Below are 19677 nucleotides of genomic sequence, written 5' to 3' on the forward strand. Positions count from 1 at the left end.
AATTTCATGTTTCCATTTCTACAGGAGGCTTTAGTTTCACTAAAATGAGACCATAACTTCAGACATTTTTTTCTGCATCATGTCAGAAACGTTGCTTCTTACCCTTAGCTGAAATGATATATGGGCTGGCGATGGAGCGTGACAAACTTGGTACAAATATTTTCTGATATACAATCTGTTTGAAAAGTACTGCAAATTGTTGTTATATGGTCTGATCATTAAAATCCTTAGAAAGGTACTAAAAATAGTGATAAGGAGAGATTGTGTTCCTTTGTCTATTTATTTGTTTATAGGTATGATATAGCGCTACCTAGACCTGAAGGTATCAGAGCGCTTTACAGAATCGAGAGCAAGGCAATAATCCAGTCACTGAGCATATGACGCGTAACACTCGTAAGTTCAAGTATACACAAAATATATACACGGGAAAATAGTTAGGCAGAGCGGGAGGAATACACAAAAAATATACACACAGAAAATCGTTTGCTATGAGTGTGGATTACTGAATTATTGTTAATTCGAACATTGAGTCCATGTAGAGAAAGACATCTTTAGTCATGCTTTATGCGGGAATACTCATCATATAAGTGCTAAAGGTGAATATTTACCTGGATGTTATGAACGTCAGTGGGATTTATTCCGTATTGCCCGTTTGGAAGGATGGCAGGACTTATGAATGCATTATCTTGGCAGACACCTTTGTTTTTTCAGAACTTGATCATTACTACCTGCTAGGTGGTCGACTGCCGGAGCTCTTTGCATCAGGAACAAACTGTAGATTGAATGATTATTTGGTAAATATGGTACTTTCTAAGACAGTTGTGGGGGGTAAAGCTTCCACATTCCATTTACAAACATGTGGAGCCTCTTAATGTGTAGTTTTGGTACCGGATCCCCTGGGGAATAGTGCTGCAGGCCTTTCAAACGTGTGTGGTGTCCGACCTCAGTCTTGGAATTAGAGGGTCTGCAAACTCCAAGCCCCTTTTATTTCCTGCCCAGGTGAAGACCAAGTACAGTCGTATGGGAACTGTGGGCAGCTGCTGCGCCAAGCTCACGCCTGGCCTGCTCCTCTGCAATGACTGGAGCATCAAATGCTCCCACGGCAACCGTTAAATGCATGTGGATTTCAACCAGTAGTTTTCCCCAGAAGAGGAAAACACCCAAGGAATTAGATCCAAGGTTCCAAAGTTCCTTGTTAGTCCCATTGTTGGGAAAATAATTCATATGTCACGCATTAGTGTGCGATGCACACCAGAATCACAGACTTTGAGGCTTGGCTTCCAAGCACCAAAATATGGGAAACTCGTAAGGAGTGCTTTGCCCTGTGAGGTTGGCTAAGAAGGGTTGAGGATAAAATAAAGCAGCATATATTATAACTGCCATTCCCACTGGCTTTTTGCAATGTCGTGGTCTCGAAATGATCAAAATTGAAGCTGATACAGCAGAGATTTATCTGGAGAGTTTATTGCTCGTCTCACACCCTTTAGTATGGCTATGCTGACTGAATATTAAGATGGTTTTAGGGTGAGCAGTAAATTCATAATATTTAATTACACATTTTATCCTACAGATATACAGCTAGGTTTTAGAGTACGGATTATGAAGGGTTTGATGATTGTGAAAACATTGGAGGTGAAAAACTAAACTGGATACTTTTGTTTGGTTGCACAAATTATTTAATCTATCATCATTAGAGAATCTATCTTTCCAAACTTGAGACCACACTGAAAAATGTAAAAATTTAGAAGGATATTTCCTCTATGATATAATATGGTAACTGAGAAATAAGGATGGTTTTAATATGCTTTGTCCCCCTTCCTCACTTTCATTACAAAAATGAAATTTGTACAGTGTGCTGTGGTTGCTGGGTTAGTTAATTATTGAGAATATTGAGAAAGATAAATGTACCCAGTTATGAAATGTTTAATAAAAGCTTTGTGCAAAGATTGAACAGCATTAAAGCGGCTCCAAACTAGGCCAACCCCACCCGCTCATGTGCCGAAGAGTGTTAGGATGACATCCACATTTAAAGGAGACTGCTACTTAGTTGTCATTTTCAACACTGTCCTCTACTTTGCAGATATCCTTGTTTACAGTTTACTTTCACAATTACATTCCATGTACTCTGTCCATTGCACGATCACACTATGTCTAGACTGGAATCATTCACGATCAAAATAGACGTGAGCTATGTTCTTGTGGACAGCCAGGCTTCAGTTGGCTATTAGCATGACTTCAGCTCTGGCCGCATTCCATCTTTACTTTGGCTTGCAATGCCAACATCTATCAACTGTAATGTGTTCTTTTTGCTCACAAGACATCTAAAGGCATCGTCTCCACTCTTTTCCAGGGTAGACTTCATCTTGTTTTCCACAGTAATACTGTGTTTTACTCAATGATTGCTGCCATTGTGTTTAGGTGTGGCCACATAGGGACTTTTATGTTTGAAAAGCTTTATTAAAGACTAATAACAATAACAGCAAATTGACATCAGCAAGAGAAGAATATAGATATAACAAGTCAAATTAAAGTCATAACAGTGCTAATGTCAAACTAGATGATAAAAGCATTTTACAGGATTTTCAAGGAAAGGAGGGAAGGGGGATGAAAATAATATATGCTATAACAAAACAATGCTATAGAGGGTAACAGCAAAGGAAGAAATGGCACAAGCAATAATCAAAACTGTGTAGTATATGCGAGACATTGCAATAAAGAAACTGTAAACTGTATTAAAATACACAAGAAAGAGAGAGTAAAATCTTTCAAGGGGGTTTAAAATGTTCGGAATTGATAAGAACAGGTTTCTTTTGAGCTAATTGATCTAGGAATGTGGTAAAGGGTAACCAGTACAGGTCTACATTACGAGGGGGTTTACAGGAGGAAGCAAAGGAGACATCAAGTCTATGAAAATGACATAAAGAATTCCACCAAGTTTGTATGGAAATATTTGTAAGAGATTTCCAGTTAGAAGATATATGTTGAAATGCGAGTGCAAGCATGAGATCAAAAAGACCCTGTGAATGTGGGGGAAGAGTCAGAGAATCTGAGAGACTACCAAGAAAAAGAAGGGGGAGTGAGTATGGGGTGGAAAGTGTGAAAACGTGAGAAATGCAAGACCAAATTTGTTTCCAAAAAAGCAGAAACCGTAGGACAGGAAAAGAACATATGTAGAAAATCAGCATTAGGGGTTCTACAAGTCGAACAGCTAGAGTCAGAGGAAGAAGTGAAACGAGATAGAGAAAGAGGCGAAAGGTAAAGTCTGTGATATAGAAAAAATAAAGATTGAGTAAGAGCTACAGATCGAGAGACTTTCAAGGTTTTGGACCAGAGTTTGTCCCAAAGGGCATCCCCGATCTGTTTCCCAGGAAAGTTCGAATTTGGACTTGACACGGTCAGGGTTAGGAGAAGAAAAGAATCTATAAATAAGAGATGCTTTAGGAAGAGCAGAGAGTACCACAAGAAGATGAGGAGGGGTAGTGAGGGAGGTTGAAGAAGGAAGAGAATAATAACCATCAAGAATGACTTCCATGAGAAAAGTATATTTCTGTAGAAAAGAGCGAGGACAGTGAAAGTGAAGTTGAAAATGGGGAAAAAAGCGAGGCGATACACCATTAAAAAGATGGTTGACGGAGGAGCCAAGCCTGCATCCGAAATGGCCGCATAGGGATTGGTGTCACTACAACGCATGCTTTTACATCGCATGCCTTTACAACGCGGTTTTTACCACGCAGTCCATTACAACGCATAATGCTTTTAGGCGCTGGATAGTGAATTATTTAATTTACTATTCCAACTCCAGTCCCCGTGGATAGCAGGGAAGGTGTTGGATAGTAAATTAAATATATTCCCTATCCTAGAGCGCCCCCCAGTGCAATGCGTTGTAATGGTATGCGTTGTAATGGTTGCGATGTAATGGTAGTGTGTTGTAAAAAATGCGTTGTAAGTGATGTTCCCCCCGCATAGCCGCTCGGCTCCGTGAGCCCTTTCTCCCTGCATGCCTATCCTGTTGTTCGTTCTGGCCAAAAAAGGCATAATTGGATACTAGAAGGTGAGCGCTCACTTACCGCCTGCTCCTGAGATTTCGGCGTGCTGTGAAACCGGAGAATTCCCCACCCATCGCGCAGCGGCCCATGCAGTGACGAAGCCGGGGTGTCGATTGCAACAGGTGGCCGGCGGCGATCGCAACCACAGCGGCTGCCTCTGGTAGTGTGGAGTCGGTCGGAGGGTGCCGTTGTCTTGGAGTGCCGCTGAAGGCAGCATCGGCCAGGTCCCTTGTCGAAGAGCCTTGGGGGCCCGTGAGGCATACTGGAGTCGAGGGGGGTGCGTGGCTCCTGGCCCCCTTCTTCGGACTCCGTGCCCGGACGTAACCAAGGATCGCCCCCGAGACAGGCGGGCAGCCCCCAGGGAGCGGCAGGGTCTTTTGTTTAGCGTTTTGGTGGCTCTCCCTGGGGAACCCGCATCATCACTTTGTGTTCCGGGCGTACATTTAGCGGCGCCCTGGGCTGGGGCCGGTCCTCGCTGCGAGGTGCGGAGGTACATGGCCGAACTGTCGAAGATGGCGGCTGACACCCCTCAACATGGTCCATGTCCCGATCGGATGGCTGCTGTGAACATGGTGATGGGATGCTGGCGACGCACAATGGAGCCCACACCCAAAGATGTCCTGGCCGTCTTAACGGATCTACGTGAGTCCCTGATCTGTAACGTCAGGGGCCTGGATCGAAAAATGGCCGCCATTGCTGCTTCGCTGCCCTGTGAGGATGCAGTCCGATTTCAATGGAGTGCCTCTGGGCCCGTTTCTACTTCCTTGGGGAGGACTTTGGCCCCGCCTGGATTCCGGGAATTGCCGAGAGACCTGGTTGCTTTGCCCCCCCTGGACAGTGCGGATGCACACGTGAATGCTTCTTGGGGACACATGCTTAACCTGAGCCGGGGGACGCACTGCTGCTCTTCTACTCGGGTAGCCTCAATAACACCGCGGCACTCGCCGGACAGTGATAATTCCTCTTCATGGATGGTACTACTGTGTTTGGGCTTTGTGGCACCTGCGGGCGTGATACTTCCGCCCTTGGACTTTAGTTGCATACAACTGGATGGACTCGAATTGCTACCCCCTTTTTTGGTATTACTTGGGACTGCTTCGCTTGGATCCTTCAGATCCTTCAAAAAGTACTGTAATTTGCTTGACAAGGGTATGTTGGGTGGCTCCTTTGTTAGACGAGGCCAGGGGTGATGCACTTTAGATTCCAGCGGCCCTCACGTTAACTGACGGTGCTTTGGGTGTGGTGGTACTGGGGTTGTATTTTCGATGTGATTGGTACTTGACGCTCTCCGCGATCCTCCATTTTGCTGTTGGACTTTTTCTATGTGTAGGGGTGATGGGCGGGGCCGGGTGGCGAATATGAGGGCCCTCCTCCTTCCATACTCTTTGTTTCCTCTCTTCTCTTTCTAAATTTCGGATTCCATTAGGGCGACAGGCACGCGGCTGGGGGGGTATGCCTTGGTCTTCCGTGGGTGTGCAGGGTGGGGGTAGGGGGGTGGGGTTTGTCCATTTTTGTTTCCATGGCCCTTTAGTCTACGTCTTTTCTATGGTGTCGTATCGTTCGTGGTTCCTGTGACGTGTATTGCTTTGAGGGGTAGGATTGGGGATTGCTCTCCATCGGATTTGTGCCAATGTATCTCCTGATTTGTGTGCCATATCCCCTATACTTCGTCGATATTTATGTTAATTGTGGATATCCTGATCTGCGTACTGTGTCTTAGGACCACGTGTGATTGTATGGCATTTCTTCAGTTCCCTATATTAAAAATGAACCTCTGTAATCCTGACTTCGGACCCGACCGTATGCCCATATGATGTCTCCTGATCCGGCTTTTGAATTGCTCTGATTCTTCGTATTGACTGCTACATTTTTACCTTGTTTCGCGGCCGGCCGTGAAGGTTGTAGGCCCGTACCTGTAATTGATTGCAAGACGAATAAAGGTTCACAAAAAAAAAAAAAAAAGATGGTTGACCCATATAATACCCTTTAGTCTCCAAGAGGCCCAACAAATAGGTCTATTTTTTAAAAGAATAAGTGAATTATACCAGATGGATGAATGTAGAAAGGATTCACGCGAAATGACCAACGGAGAGAGCAAAGGTTTAAGAAGAGAGGAAGTATGTTTAAACAAGGGAAGAGAATCATAAGGGGATTTGGAGGAGAAGCGTAATACCTCCTCAACTACATAGGGACTTAAGTACCCATTTCTGCAATATAAGTGAATGGTTCCTATTTTACTGCTTTGGAAGGGGGAAATCCCAAGCTAAAACACCAGGAATATAATACTATATTCTGCACATCCTGCATTAACCTACTGAGCTGTTTTAAATGCCTACATAATTTTTTATGGGTGGAGAAGGTAAAGCATTTGGAAAGTTGTATTTTGTGTGTCAATAACCATATGAAGTTCATTCAGACGCTCTTGAACATACATCAAGCTGAGCGCCAATCTCAAAATGGACCTCTTCCCAGTCGAATGGAATAATCTCAAACCTTTTTTGTCTCTAGGTTCCTTCTCGATCTGGAACAACGGATGGAAAAAAACATTGTGATTTCTGATGTCTGTGACATTGTCCATCTCCATGCAGCCGATCACTTTGCCGTTTACATCACCTATGTCTGCAATCAGACCTATCAGGAGAGGACGTACAGAAAGTTGCTGTAAGTGCATAAAGTCATGTTTTTCATTTTTAAGAACGCCATATGTTTGAGTATATATGTATATATATATATATATATATGTTTCTCTGCCTGCTTTGTTCACACGTCTCCCTTTCTCACTTCCCGCTCTCACCCTTTTATGTCCCATTCTCTTTTCTTTCTTAATCTCTTGTTCTACATCATATTCTGATTTTTACAAATTAATTTAAATGTCTTTTTGTCTCTTGCCTTTCATTCCGTGCTGATTTTTTCAAATTGTCCCACTGTTTTTTTTTTTGTGTAAAATTTGTATTTGTATTTTGCAAAGTTGAAAGTAGAAAAAAAAGGAGTAGGAAAAAGGGACAAGAAGAAGGAGAAGGAGAAAAAAGGAACAGGCGACATTCTGCCATATAACCCCACACAGGGGGTGCTGAAGAACATTATTGCAAAAAAAATAAAAAGAAACCCAAAAGTACAGCAAAAGGGACGGCAGCCAGCAGAGTTAATAGGAGTGCTGAATGATATGGAACTTCAGTCCACATTGTCCGAAGTGCGCACCCATGTCCCAGCTGCTAGTGCAGAGTTCTCAGAAGAAGAAGGGTGTTCCAATCTCGATCATAATCATAGAGGAAAAAAGGGCCAGGCCGTCCGCCTGCAGAGGTGCATCGGGTCGCAACTAAGAGAAGAACAACAACGCCAACTCAACACCCCGCCCCCCCCTCTTCCCCCCTTACCCCCCCCCCCCCAGTGGTGGCGACCATCACGCATTCAGAACATCATCATACACACAGGTGATTAAATTTGATAGAGGTGAAGCGCACGTAGCGCCGAAGGGCAAACTGCCGAAGGCAAACCACGGGACAAAAACCTGACCAAGGGGCCCCAATTGAACATGAAGTTTTTAAAGTTCCCCAGGAAGATATCTGATAGTCGCTCCATACTCAGTAGTCGCCATAGCCGTGCATGCCATAAAGAAATGGCAGGTGCAGTCGGGCTTTTCCAAGCGGCTGCCAAAGTCAGCTTGGCCGCCCCCAGACACAGCCACATAATGCGCTTATCAGCTCTAGTTTGATGTTCAAGCTGCGGATCCCTGAGGCCCAACAAGACAAAGTCCATTGAGTCCGGGAGTGGATATCCCAGCACATCTTTGATGTGGGAGAGGATCTCGGACCAAAATGGCCGGATGGTGGGGCAGTCCCACCAGATGTGGCTGAAGTCACCCAACATCCTGCAGCCTCGCCAACACTTATCTGAGGTAGTCGGGAATATTCGGTGCAACTTGGACGGATACAAATACCAATCGAATATAAGCTTCATGTGAGCCTCTCTGAGATCAGTAGAGTGATTATGTGCCGTCACATCCCGCCATAAGCTCCTCCATTCGCTGTCGGAAATGTCCCTCCCAAGTGTACTCTCCCAGTGATCCATATATATCGAGGTCGAGTGGACATCGCGGTGTCTAATAGCAACCCATACAAAAAAGAAATCGCCCCCTTCATGGTGGATGTGCGAAGAATAAAGGTTTCAAATTTCGTCAAAGGTCTAGTAGCTGCATCCACCACTCCAGGGGACGTCGCCCAATGAAGGAGCTGAAGATGACGAAAGCGTTCGGTTGGTAGAACACCGTAGTCCCTCATACAATTATGGAAAGTAAGGGGTGTAGCACCGTGGAACAGGTGGGTGAGGGCCCTACAGCCACCCTCCCTCCAGACACCAAAGGGTCCCTCCGCCAACGCCGGAGGGAAGGCCGGGTTGAAATGGATAGGGGTGAACGGGGACGGGAATGTGGTCCACCGATCATCGCCACTGACCGTGTCCCAGACCTTTAACACCGTGCTGGTGGGGGTGCTAATGTACGCGTTTCTGGGCCGGTCCACCTTAGGTTTCCAAGCTAGATCCCAGATGGATCACCCCGCAACGCTCCGATCCATATGGAGCCAGTGCTTCTCTGAAAGCTGCTGGGACCATTCCACCAGGATTCTCAATTGGGCAGCCTTATAATACAAGTGCATGTCCGGGAACCCCACCCCCCCTCCATTCGTGGGCGTCGGAGAACCGCATACGAAAGTCGCTCCCGGCCACCTTGCCAGACGTATTTCAACATCAAGGTTTTAAGCCGACGGAAGTAATCCACTCCTATCGGAATGGGTAGGGCTTGGAAGAGGTACAGGAATTTAGGCAGGAGGACCATTTTAAGCGCATGAATCCTACCCAACCACGAGATATATTTCGGTTTCCATCTCTCCAATTCCGCCCGTATCGACGCCAGCATCGGAGGGAAGTTGGCCTGAAACAGTGCGCCTATGGTAGAAGTCAGCCGTACGCCCAGATATAACAGGGAGGAGGTCGACCACGAGAGTGGGGTAAGCGACGGGATCCGGTGCACCTCTCCAGGCGGTAGGGTTAAGTTCAAAATGTATGATTTATCAAAGTTAACTTTGAACCCCGCCACCGTTTCAAACTCAGAGAGCACTGCATGGATATGGGGTAAAGACAACGCCGGATCCCGAATTGACAGTAAGACGTCATCAGCGAAGAGCGAAATCTTATGCTGCTCACCCGTAAAGGGGAGGCCCAAGATCCGCTCGTTCTCCCGAATCGCTAATGCCAACGGTTCTATGCTAAGCGCAAAGAGCAGTGGCGAGAGCGGACAACCCTGACGTGTTCCGCGGGAGTGGTGGAAACTCCCAGACCTGTGACCGTTAACCAGCACCCGAGAGGTGGGAGTGTTGTAATTGGCCTCAAGCATCCTTATGAATCGGGGTGAGAACCCGAAGGCTACCAACATGCGGTGTAAAAACCCCCAATCAACGCGATCAAAGGCTTTTTCCGCGTCAAGCCCTACTAACACCGCCGGTATGTGAAACCGCTAAGCCTTCTCAATCAAATGGATTACGCGCCGCAAGTTGTCGTGATTCTGTCGACCTTTTATAAACCCGGACTGGTCCGGGTGGACCAGAGCCGGCATCAAGTCCTGCAGCCTTCTAGCAAGAATAGATGAGTACAACTTAGCGTCCAGGTTAAGGAGCGCTATCGGGCGATAAGATGCGCAGCTGGTAAGATCCTTCCCTGGTTTGGGGATAATAGTGATCAGGGCCTCAGCCATGGTGTCCGAGGATCTTCCCTCAGAAGCCATCGCGTTGAAAAGGGAAACCAGGTAGTCGCAGATGTCGGACGCGAATGTTTTGTAAAACAGGGCCGTGTAACCGTCAGGTCCCGGGGCCTTGTGAAGTTTCAGAGCCTTAATGGCGTCCAGTACCTCCTCCCTAGAGACGGGGGAAGACAGCAACTCGTTCCATTCCCTGGAGACCTGTGGGATAGGAAGACCACCCAAAAACGCAGACTAGGCTTCTGGATCCAGGGCGTCGCTCGAGTAGAGATCCGCATAGAAGCGACCAAAAATGGCCGCCTTGTCCACATCCTTATGCCGAATAGAACCTCATGGTCCTGTATGCCCCCGATGTAGTCCCTCTCGCGCTTATCTCGAAGCTGCCGGGCAAGGTGGCGCCCAACCTTATTCCCCTGGGAGTAGGAGACGCGCCTGAGACGCAGGAGGGTAAATTCAGCCCGGTTGTTGTAGTGGGCTTTCAATTTCCCTCGTACCGCCGTAAGCGGGCGGAGGGTCACCCTAGAGGGGTTCGACTTGTGCGCCTGCTCCAGGGCCGCAAGCTCCGACTCCAGAGCCTCCCTCTCCTTCCGCCGAAGCTTATTAAGATTCGCGTTAAGGGCGAGGCACGTACCCCGTATTGAGGCCTTGCACGCATCCCACGTGGTATATACTGACGTATCAGAAGGTGGGTTAAGAGCAAAGAAGTCTCCTATAGCCTTTCGCAGCTCCTTACAGGACACCTCATCCCGTACCAACGCAGCCGGGAAGTACCACTTCCGCCAGCCGTCCCCCCCTACAGACCAATGTAACCCAAGCACCACTAAACTATGGTCCGACAGTGAGAGCGGGAAGATATCAGCCATTCGAATATCTCCCCTGAGGGCCTGGCTAGCAAAAATGTGATCTATGCGGGAGTACGAGCGATGGACGTGAGAAAAGATATATAATCCTTGGCCTGAGCGTGTACGAAGCGCCAGCTATCCACCAGTCCCAATTCGCCTACCTGACGTTGCGTTTCCTCCGAAAAGATACCAGTATCCGCCCTGCGCGCCCCCGAGCTATCTAAATCCCTGTCCCACACCATGTTGAAGTCCCCCAGTAGTATCAAGTGCCCATCCACAAAGTCCCCCATCTTGTCCATCAAGCATTGCAAAAACCCATTTTGGCCCGCATTCGGAGCATAAACCACAACAAATGTACACTGGCGGCCATATAATGACCCCTTCACCATTAGCCAACGGCCCTCCTTATCACCGCTCACCCCCAGGGGTTGAAAGTGGAGAGAGGCCCGAAAGAGGAGGGCCACCCCTCTATGCTTCGTGGGCGCAGACGCCCTGTAGATAAGGGGGAAATTCCTATGACGGAGTCTCAGTTCATCTCTCCTGGCCAAGTGGGTCTCCTGGAGGGCAACTACGTCTAGATGGTGGTCTGAAAGATACTTCCAGAGCTTCTGGCGTTTCTGCGGGGAATTAAGACCCTTCACTTTCCAGGTACCTATACTGACTGGCATGATGACGACATGAGACTCCGTTCTATGCGCGTGCTAAGGTACCCAGAGTCCAGCCCCCAACCCTCGCCATTCAGCAGTCCACACTCTCCCGGATCAGGCCCCCCTCCCAACAATCCCCCCATATTCTGGGTCATCCCTCCCACTTCAGTGACTCCAGCGTACCACATCTCCGAACCTCCCTGGCAAGACGGCAGGATAAATTCTGTATACTGAAAGCAATTGTACAAAGACAGCAAGGGTAAAGCCCCAAGTACCCTCCGTTCACGGTGAGCCGCATTCACCCCTCCACAGCGTCCCAGAGAGGCCTCCCCCCTGCAAATCATAAGAAATGGAAAGATCACATTGTAGTGCAAGATAAGAAGTGCAAAGAAGAACACCACTAGTGCCAACAACACCACATACATACCATCTTCGGTCGCCACCACCCCCACTTCCCACCAACCCCAACAGTTCCCCTGTAGTACCAACCCCCAGAACTCCCTCCTCCCCACCCCCCCCAGCAAACCAAAAAACAAGAAGACAGAGCTCAAGGCACTAAACCTGAACCAAGCACTCAGCAGTTCCAATGGGCCACGGGTCACAAGGTCCACATCAGAATGGAATCAGGGTGGGGGCACCAGTTCGGGGGCCCCCAGGGCCACAGCCCGGGGTGTCTTCTCCAAAAGTACCATAGTACCCCGGGACCTTAAGACCAGAGACCCTCCGGCGCCCAACCATCAAGGAAGTCGGGGGTCATGCTGCTCCAGAGCTCTGCTGAGTATCTGCTAGCGTGGCCGAAGCCACCGATGCCACCGCAGCTCCCCTCTCTTGCAAGCTAGCAGTGCGGTCCGGATGCCCCCGGTCCGGGGAAGAACCAATTCGATGCCATGAGGATGATCGATGCCGTCGCCTCGATGGGGAGGGATGCGCCGCCTGAGAGGAAGGAACGTCCTCCAGCCCCAGAAGATCCTTCGCGGCCTGCAGGGAGCGGATTTGCGCCAGCCTGTTCTGTCATCGGAATATTATACGGAAGGGGTGCCCCCAGGAATACGAGATGTTACGCTCCCGCAAGAAAGCAGTTACTGGGCGGAATTCTCTCCTCTTTTGAAGCGTAGATGCCGCTAAGTCCTGGTAGAGTTGCGGACGGTGGTCTCTGAATTGTAAGGAGGTGATGGCTCTAGCTTTCCGTAGGATACGCTCCTTCGTTTGAAAGTCATGCACACACACGAGGATGTCCGGGGGGGGGCCACCCCCTCGTCTAGGCAGGCCGACTCTGTGCACCCTATCCATTTTAATTTCCTGTACGTCCTCCTCGTCCAAGATCTGCAAGAACAGGGCCTGGACATACTCTCGCAAGTCTCCAGCTTCACCGTCCCAAGGGACCGCCCTATTACGAATATTGTTTCTCCTGGAACGATTCTCCAAGTCCTCCGCGTGGGCCTGCAGGTCCAAATTCTGTTCCGTAAGGTGAATAATATCCTGTTGTAGTTGGTGCACATCATTCGCCACACTCAAGTCGTGATCTTCCAGGGTTGCCACCCGTTCCCCAATGCCATCTACATCCCTCCGCACCTTCCGGAGATCCGACGCCAGCTGGGCGCGAAGCTCAGAAATGTCCTCCTTGATAGAGGCGAACAGCTCCGTCATGAAGGCCTTGGTGGCGGGCGCCTCATCGTCCGACTGCCTAGACGAACCACTAGCTCCTGGGGAAGATGGCTGCTGCGACGATTTGGAGGCCCCGTCCTTAACCGTCCTTCCTTTGCGTGGTACAGTGGACATCTCGAAGTCCGGCTGTGCCGTGGGACCAAGGCTATCGTACCTTCACCGGGGACGAGGAGGGCTCAGGCGTAGCATAAAGATGCACTAGAAATGCAAGCCTCCCCGCTGCCGCGTAACTGCGCCACGGGCAGCGGCCGCCTGATCAAGATGGCGGCTCAGAAGCCAGAGTCCAAGAGTCAATGCAGGGACAGTGTCGTCCGGCAATCAATCCCGGGTTCTCCGCCTCTGTAAATCGGGGCCACGAAGACAGACCCCCTGCTCCAGCCACGTGCCCCTGCCGATCCTCCAAATTATGCTGCGGCCGCCGGTGAGGGGACAGCGCGGGCCAGACAGTCAGCTCGCAGGGCAAAATAGGCCTCTAGTTCCGCTCACACGCCTGGCCGGGGCCACAGCGCAGGGCCAGTGCCTTCGGTTCGTAGCTGCTTCACGCCACAGGCACCACCTCAGGGTGTTAGGCTGCTCGCGGGGGCGAAGACGACACCCCGCGTCATCAGTGGTCGCAAGTAGCCGTCTCTGCGCCGGCCAGTAATAGCCGCTCCCGGATTCACACAGCCCCGCTAACAGTCCGAGGCACACCCTCCACGTGGCCGGTCGTCTGTCGAGGTCCTCGGGTTCGTTGCAACAGAGCGCCCAATACCGCCTCAGTGCTTCGATAGTGCGCAGCAACACTGGCAGCGACAAGGGGGCAGGAGTACCCTGCTGCTCCGCGATGCCACGCCCAGCCGGCGCCGGCTCCTCTGCACTCACAGGCCGGTCTCTCCCTCACGCCAGACTGATGCTTAGTAGGCCGGGCGATGACCCTCCAGCGATGGCGCTCTCCGGTCTCCTATGGCCTCGCCGGGGGCTCCGGACCCCTCCACTCGATGCCGGTGGTCTCTGCGGGTATCTCGGAGTAGACTGGCACCCCGTAGGCGATGCTATACAATGCTTAGCAGGTCGGGCGCCGGAGCGACTCGAAAGCACGTCTTACTCCGACGCCATCTTGGCCACGCCCCCTGTCCCACTGTTTTTAATATGGTTTACTTCTTTTTCTTTGTCTACTCTTGTCTTTGCCTCCTAGTGTTTTTCTCGGGACAAAGTGCATATTCTTCAAAAGATAAATAATTCCAGTGACACTAAATTTCATTATCACCTCTTTAACCTGTTACTTTATTGGTTGGAACGTACGCAGTGTGCTTTATTAATGTTGTTGAGATGTCCTACTGTGGTCAGTGGCTTCCTGGTTTCTGTTGACTGTTTTTATTTGCTAGTAAAAGAGCAAAAAATGCTTGTGAAAGAGCTGTACCTCTACAACTAAATGCCCACCATTGTTCGTTTTCTGCTCAGATACTGATTAGGATTTAAAATAAGATAGTAACCAGAAACGGGCCCCATCCAAGCAGTCAACACTCCTTATAGAGCCTTGCCAAATGGGACTAATTCCACACATCCTCTGTTTGACCCTTCAATAAAGTTTTCCAAATAATCAGAATCTTCAAATACACCCTTCTTCCTCAGTTTCAACCATAAAGTCCTTCAAAGGTTCAGTTCTTACCCTCACTTCATCTGAACATAGCAATTTGTAGGAATGGAATGCAGCATCCCTGAGAGGTCCCACTTGTCCCAAAGTTCTGTAACCTGCATTTGAAGTCAATTTCATCCAGATTTGGATGTCTGCATTCTATCTTAAGCTGATCTGGTCTTCGCCCACCTGCCTTATTTAGAGTTTGACTCACTTAAAAGACTCACCCGGTCATTCAGTCTAGGCATTCTGCTGTCACACTAGAAAGCTTCTCCCTGTAACTCTTACTTGCTCCGTGTGCAGAATCTCTGGAATTCCCTCTCAACTCACATGTCTTTGAAATCTACCCACTACTAGGGGGAATAACATTCTTGCACCACCAAGGGCTTCACAACAAAAATAAACCTTTGCCTGCCAATCATAAGTTTACCAACTGTGTTGTCCATTGTTCTAGTACAAGTAAGAGGAGTGGAAGATGAACATTATTTTTAGCACAGTTTTGTATTTTTCGAAATACAGGTCAATATTTCCTAGGTCTGTTTTTTTTTACCTATTTCCGATCTAGGGGCGGGGAGGTTTGAAACACATTGGTGAGCCCAGAAAAGTACACATTTCTGTAATCTAGATAACATTTTGAATTTAGCAAGGTGTCATTTTTATATATTGCACAGTGTTTTCACTAAGAAACATATCTTTGAAATAAAAAAGAATGAACCTGTAGTGGGAAAAAGAGAGGTACAAAACGAGGTTTTTACTGAATATTGCTTGTGCTAAATTCTCACGCATACAAGTGTAAAATTCCTGTTGTCCGTTAGACTCTTCAGGTCATAGAGATTATATTTTTTGTCAGTTGTCCAAGAACACACAACACTCAGGTCTATCAACCAAGCAGTAACTGAACCATGATTTCTCTTTGTGTACTGAAAACGAATCACTTCTTAAATTTATTATGATGGAAAGCTATGCATTTTTTTCAATTGTTCCAAAGAATCAGAATTTAGGGATCTAATGTTTTTGTACTACTGTGAATTTTGGATTAACCATAATTCCAGAATATTCTTGGGTCATTTTAAAATATTTTGTGCACACTAATTTACAATTGGAAGCTAGAAATTTCCCATTTAAATAACAACCGTCCTATCATCCAATGCTCACACACTGCTCCTTAAGAAAACCATTACGCATTTGTGTGTGTATGGGGCGGGCCTTATAGCTTGGAACAGGAAATGCCCAAAAATGAGCACTAAAAAAGTCAAGTTCAAAAAAGGGGGGAGACTGAGGGATATGCTAGGTTCACTTTCCTATTCTAGTAGTAGCCACAAAAAAATCAGAGATCACGGATAAAGAACCTAGCTGTAGAGGTAGATTATCATCAATGTAATCTAGAAAGGAAAAATGTCCTTTCTTGAGTCCCCTCACTCACCGGAGTTTCCTCATGGTAACATGCTTCATCATAGGGGCCATCCCAACCCGCTGCGGGTTGAGGCGTGCTGCGACTTACGAGGATACGTATGAGCACTGAAGTGAGGAACTATGTGTAGTGCAGCGGTGTATGTGGAGTGGAGTGATTAAAAATACCTAACTAGTGGGTGGAATTATTTTTATTCTTGATCCTAGTTGATATATTAAAAATGGGATGGGTCTCTGGGTCAGCCTGGTTTGCAATGACTCAGGGGTCCTAGTAGAGTGCCAACATGTTTCGAGCTTACCCCTAAGCTCTTCTTCAGGACGCCACAGGGACCAGCCCTGTGTGTACCACTCCAAAAGTGCAGTAAAAAGTGATATTTACAAATGCTGATTAATATGCATTAGCTGGAGAATATACATACGACATTTAATAATGTTCGGTAGGTATCTGTAATGAAGGAAAACAACAAAGTTAAGAATCAACATCCTGCCATTAGTAGGTCTGTTAAGAAATACTTCTGTTCCCCAATTGCAGTGCCTAGAAAGGATAAAGAACGTGTTATGCGCCAGGCTGTATATGAACAGTAGACATGCCTGTTGAAAAACATATTTTCGTGCGCCTGTAATCCTGAGTAGGAAAAAAGCGCTGTATTTCAGTGCACGGTGTCCCAGTAGTGGTTTAAAAAAGAAGCGTATTTAGCAAAAGACAGATACTCGTGATAGTGCCACATAGTTAATACAAGACATTTACAAACATCAGACATAACAAACATACTTTTCAAAAGGCTTTATTTTGCCTCATGGTCGAGGCGAGGGGGCAAGAGAGTTCCACTGGAATTCTAAAAACGGAAGAGAGAGGTTGGTTACTATTCCGTAGGTAGTGGACTCCTCTCGAGTATCATCCCGGGCAGTTCTGTGTATTGGAAGACACGGCTTGCTCCGGGTTGGTTGCCTGAAAAGGAACAGACTTACTTTAATGGCTTCTCTCCTGGCTTGATACCTGCTTGGGTTTCCTCGAGACCGCATATTAGCGTCTCACTGACAGGAGCCGGTTTAAGAGGAAGTGCAACCACCTAGTCATGTTGGAATGACTAGAGCGGAGACTTCTCAAAATGGCCGCTGCTAAACGTGCTAATGGAGTATCCCTGTTGGAATTCTCACTTGTGAAACAAAAGATAACAAACAAAATGACAAAACGACAGCAGACATAGAATTATTGTGGTGAAGTGATGTAAAAAGGAAACATTGGCAAAATATCTGAAATGGAATGATATCAAATATCTGTGAAGGAATATAAACCTTGTTTATGCAAACTTTGTTATTAGAAAGGGGTGCTATATGTCTTACAGGTGTAGATTACATAGGTCACTAGTAAAGGCAGCTTTACCAGCAACCTGAAGGTAGGCTACACATTGCATGTTTTAGGCGTAATGTAAAATTGCTACTTGTGGTGTCAGGTCGGTAGCCTATATATTGCACTTTCCCTGCTTAATGTTTCTAAGGAGTTGTTTTTCAAAAAAAAATTGTTCCAAATGAGGAAAAAAAATTGTTAAATGAAAAAAATGTATTCCAAATGAGGAAATCGAGTGGACAGGGTGTACACTCTGGTTGCAAAGGGTTTTGATTAATGAAAAATGATTAGGTCACTTGATGGGGATGTGACAGCAAACAAAAACAAATAGTGTTTGATTGTAAAGGTTTCATTTGAAGAACTTTCCCCATGGAATGGTATCGTTTAGACCTTAGCTGTCAGTGTGCAGCTTGAACACCCAACGTTGCTCCTTTTCCAGAAGTCGTTGTTCAAGGTTGTCAAAGTTCTTCATGTGTTCCAGGATGACCCATTTCATGTCATTTGCAGTGTTTTGTTTCTCTATGAAATTAGATGTCATTTTTGTGGTGTTCCTTTTGCACCTAATGTTGCTGCAGTGATCTACAATCCTCGTGCTAGCTTTTCTTGTGATCATCCCTATGTAATGTAGATTGCAGGTACATGTAATCATGTATACCACCCATGATGTATTGCAATTAGTGACATTTCGAATTTCCCAAGTCATTTTATTGTTGAATTCAACTTTCTTTGTGGCTGCAGTCAGGTGGCAAACACTGCAGTGGCTGCAGGGGTAGTGTCCGTTTGGCATGGTTTGTAGGGTTCTCTGTCCATTTCCTTTTTGTTCATTCTTGGGGCGAGTGTGAACTAGGTAATCCCTTAGGTTTTTACCTTTCCTGTGGCTGAATATTGGCTTTGAAATGTCTCGGTTACCGCTGTTCAGAGTTCGCCAATGTTTCTTTATGATCTTGGTTACTTTGTCAGATGCGATGTTGTAGGTGGTGATACATATTAGTCTTTTTTCTGTTGTCACCTCTTGTTTGTTCTTAGGTTCTAAAAGAGCCTCTCTCTGAATTTTGGCAGCTCTTTTTTTGGCTTTGGAGATTAGCTCTTTAGGATAGTGCTGTGCTATAAGTTTCTCTGAGAGGTCCTTGGCTTGGGTATTGTAGTCTTCTCTTGCTATGCAGTTGCGTCTCAGTCTCACGATTGGCCGAAAGGTAGATTTTCTTTCAGTTGTCTGGGGTGGAAGCTGTTGTAGATTAGTAGGCAGTTTCTGGCTGTTGGTTTAAAATGAGTGGTTGTTTTCAGCATGCCATTAGTGGCTATGATGTTGAGGTCCAGGAAGACCAAATGGGACCTACTTATACTGTAAGTGAGTTTAAGAAAAGGGTCCTGGAGGTTTAACCAATCAATGAAGTTTTTAGCTTCTATTTCTGTCCGTTCCCAGATCAATAAAACATTGTCGATGTATCGTTTCCAGAGTCTCAGATGTCTACTGTGTGGGTTGGATTCATTGACGATTTTCTGTTTTTGCAAGTGGTTGACATAAAGTCCTGTCACACTCGGCGCAAAAGTGCTGCCCATGCTGATATCATGCACTTGGTGGAACAATCCCCCAGATGCATCAAGCCCATATTCTGCGAATTCTAAATTGCGAAAAAAAACGATTCACAATTTAGAATTCGCAGAATGGGATGCATCAAGAAAAGCGAGTTAAAAAAGCGAATCGCAATCGGCTGCAATTGCCGATTGCGATTTTCGCAAAATCGCATAAAATTCGCAGAATCGCCTGTTTTCCATGCAGAAATTGCGAACTCGTAATTACCGAAATCGCAAATTGCGATCTTGCTAATTGCGAGATCGCAAAAACGGGAAGTAGCATTTCGAGCACGATGATGACATCACAACCAGGAAGTAGGCAGTTCCCTCCCTCATTCATAACACAGAGCCTTAGAGTGGAAGCAGCACAGGCCAGAGCTCCACAACAGACTACCTGCAGCACCACAAAAGGACACAAAGAACAACTGAAAATGTCCCAGGAAGCAGCAGGGAGCAGTGCACCAGGCAGGAAGAGGAAAATAAAATTCTCAGAGCAGGAACCGGAGTACCTCATTGAGGGAGTCTCTAAGGACCATGATCGCCTGTGAGTCCCGGAGTGTCCCTGAGGCAGACAAGAGGCACATTTGGCTGCGCATCCGCGCAAAGGTGAACTCAGTCGGAGTGACCCAGCGCTCCATCGACGATCTAAAAAAGAGGTGGTACGACCTCAGAGGGCGTGCCAAAGAACGCATCGCTGAGAGGCTAGGGGAGCGACTTGCCACCGGAGGAGACCCCACACTCCACTGGAAGACCTTGGGGAGGACACCCTCAAACCTGCAG

General features: G+C 47.2%; 1 protein-coding gene across 3 annotated transcripts in view; it reads left to right on the top strand.

The window, feature by feature from the left end:
* The window catches only part of NGEF (neuronal guanine nucleotide exchange factor), a 917586-nt gene that overhangs the window by 713040 nt on the left and 184869 nt on the right, over positions 1 to 19677 (top strand). For all 3 annotated transcript variants that reach the window (XM_086943849.1, XM_086943850.1, XM_086943848.1), the window contains one exon: positions 6555 to 6707. In XM_086943849.1, coding sequence (XP_086799975.1) covers positions 6555 to 6707 — 153 coding nt within the window. The remainder of the gene's footprint in view (positions 1 to 6554; positions 6708 to 19677) is intronic.

The sequence above is a fragment of the Lissotriton vulgaris genome, chromosome 11 (genome assembly GCF_964263255.1).
Source record: "Lissotriton vulgaris chromosome 11, aLisVul1.2, whole genome shotgun sequence".
Lineage (NCBI taxonomy): Eukaryota > Metazoa > Chordata > Amphibia > Caudata > Salamandridae > Lissotriton > Lissotriton vulgaris.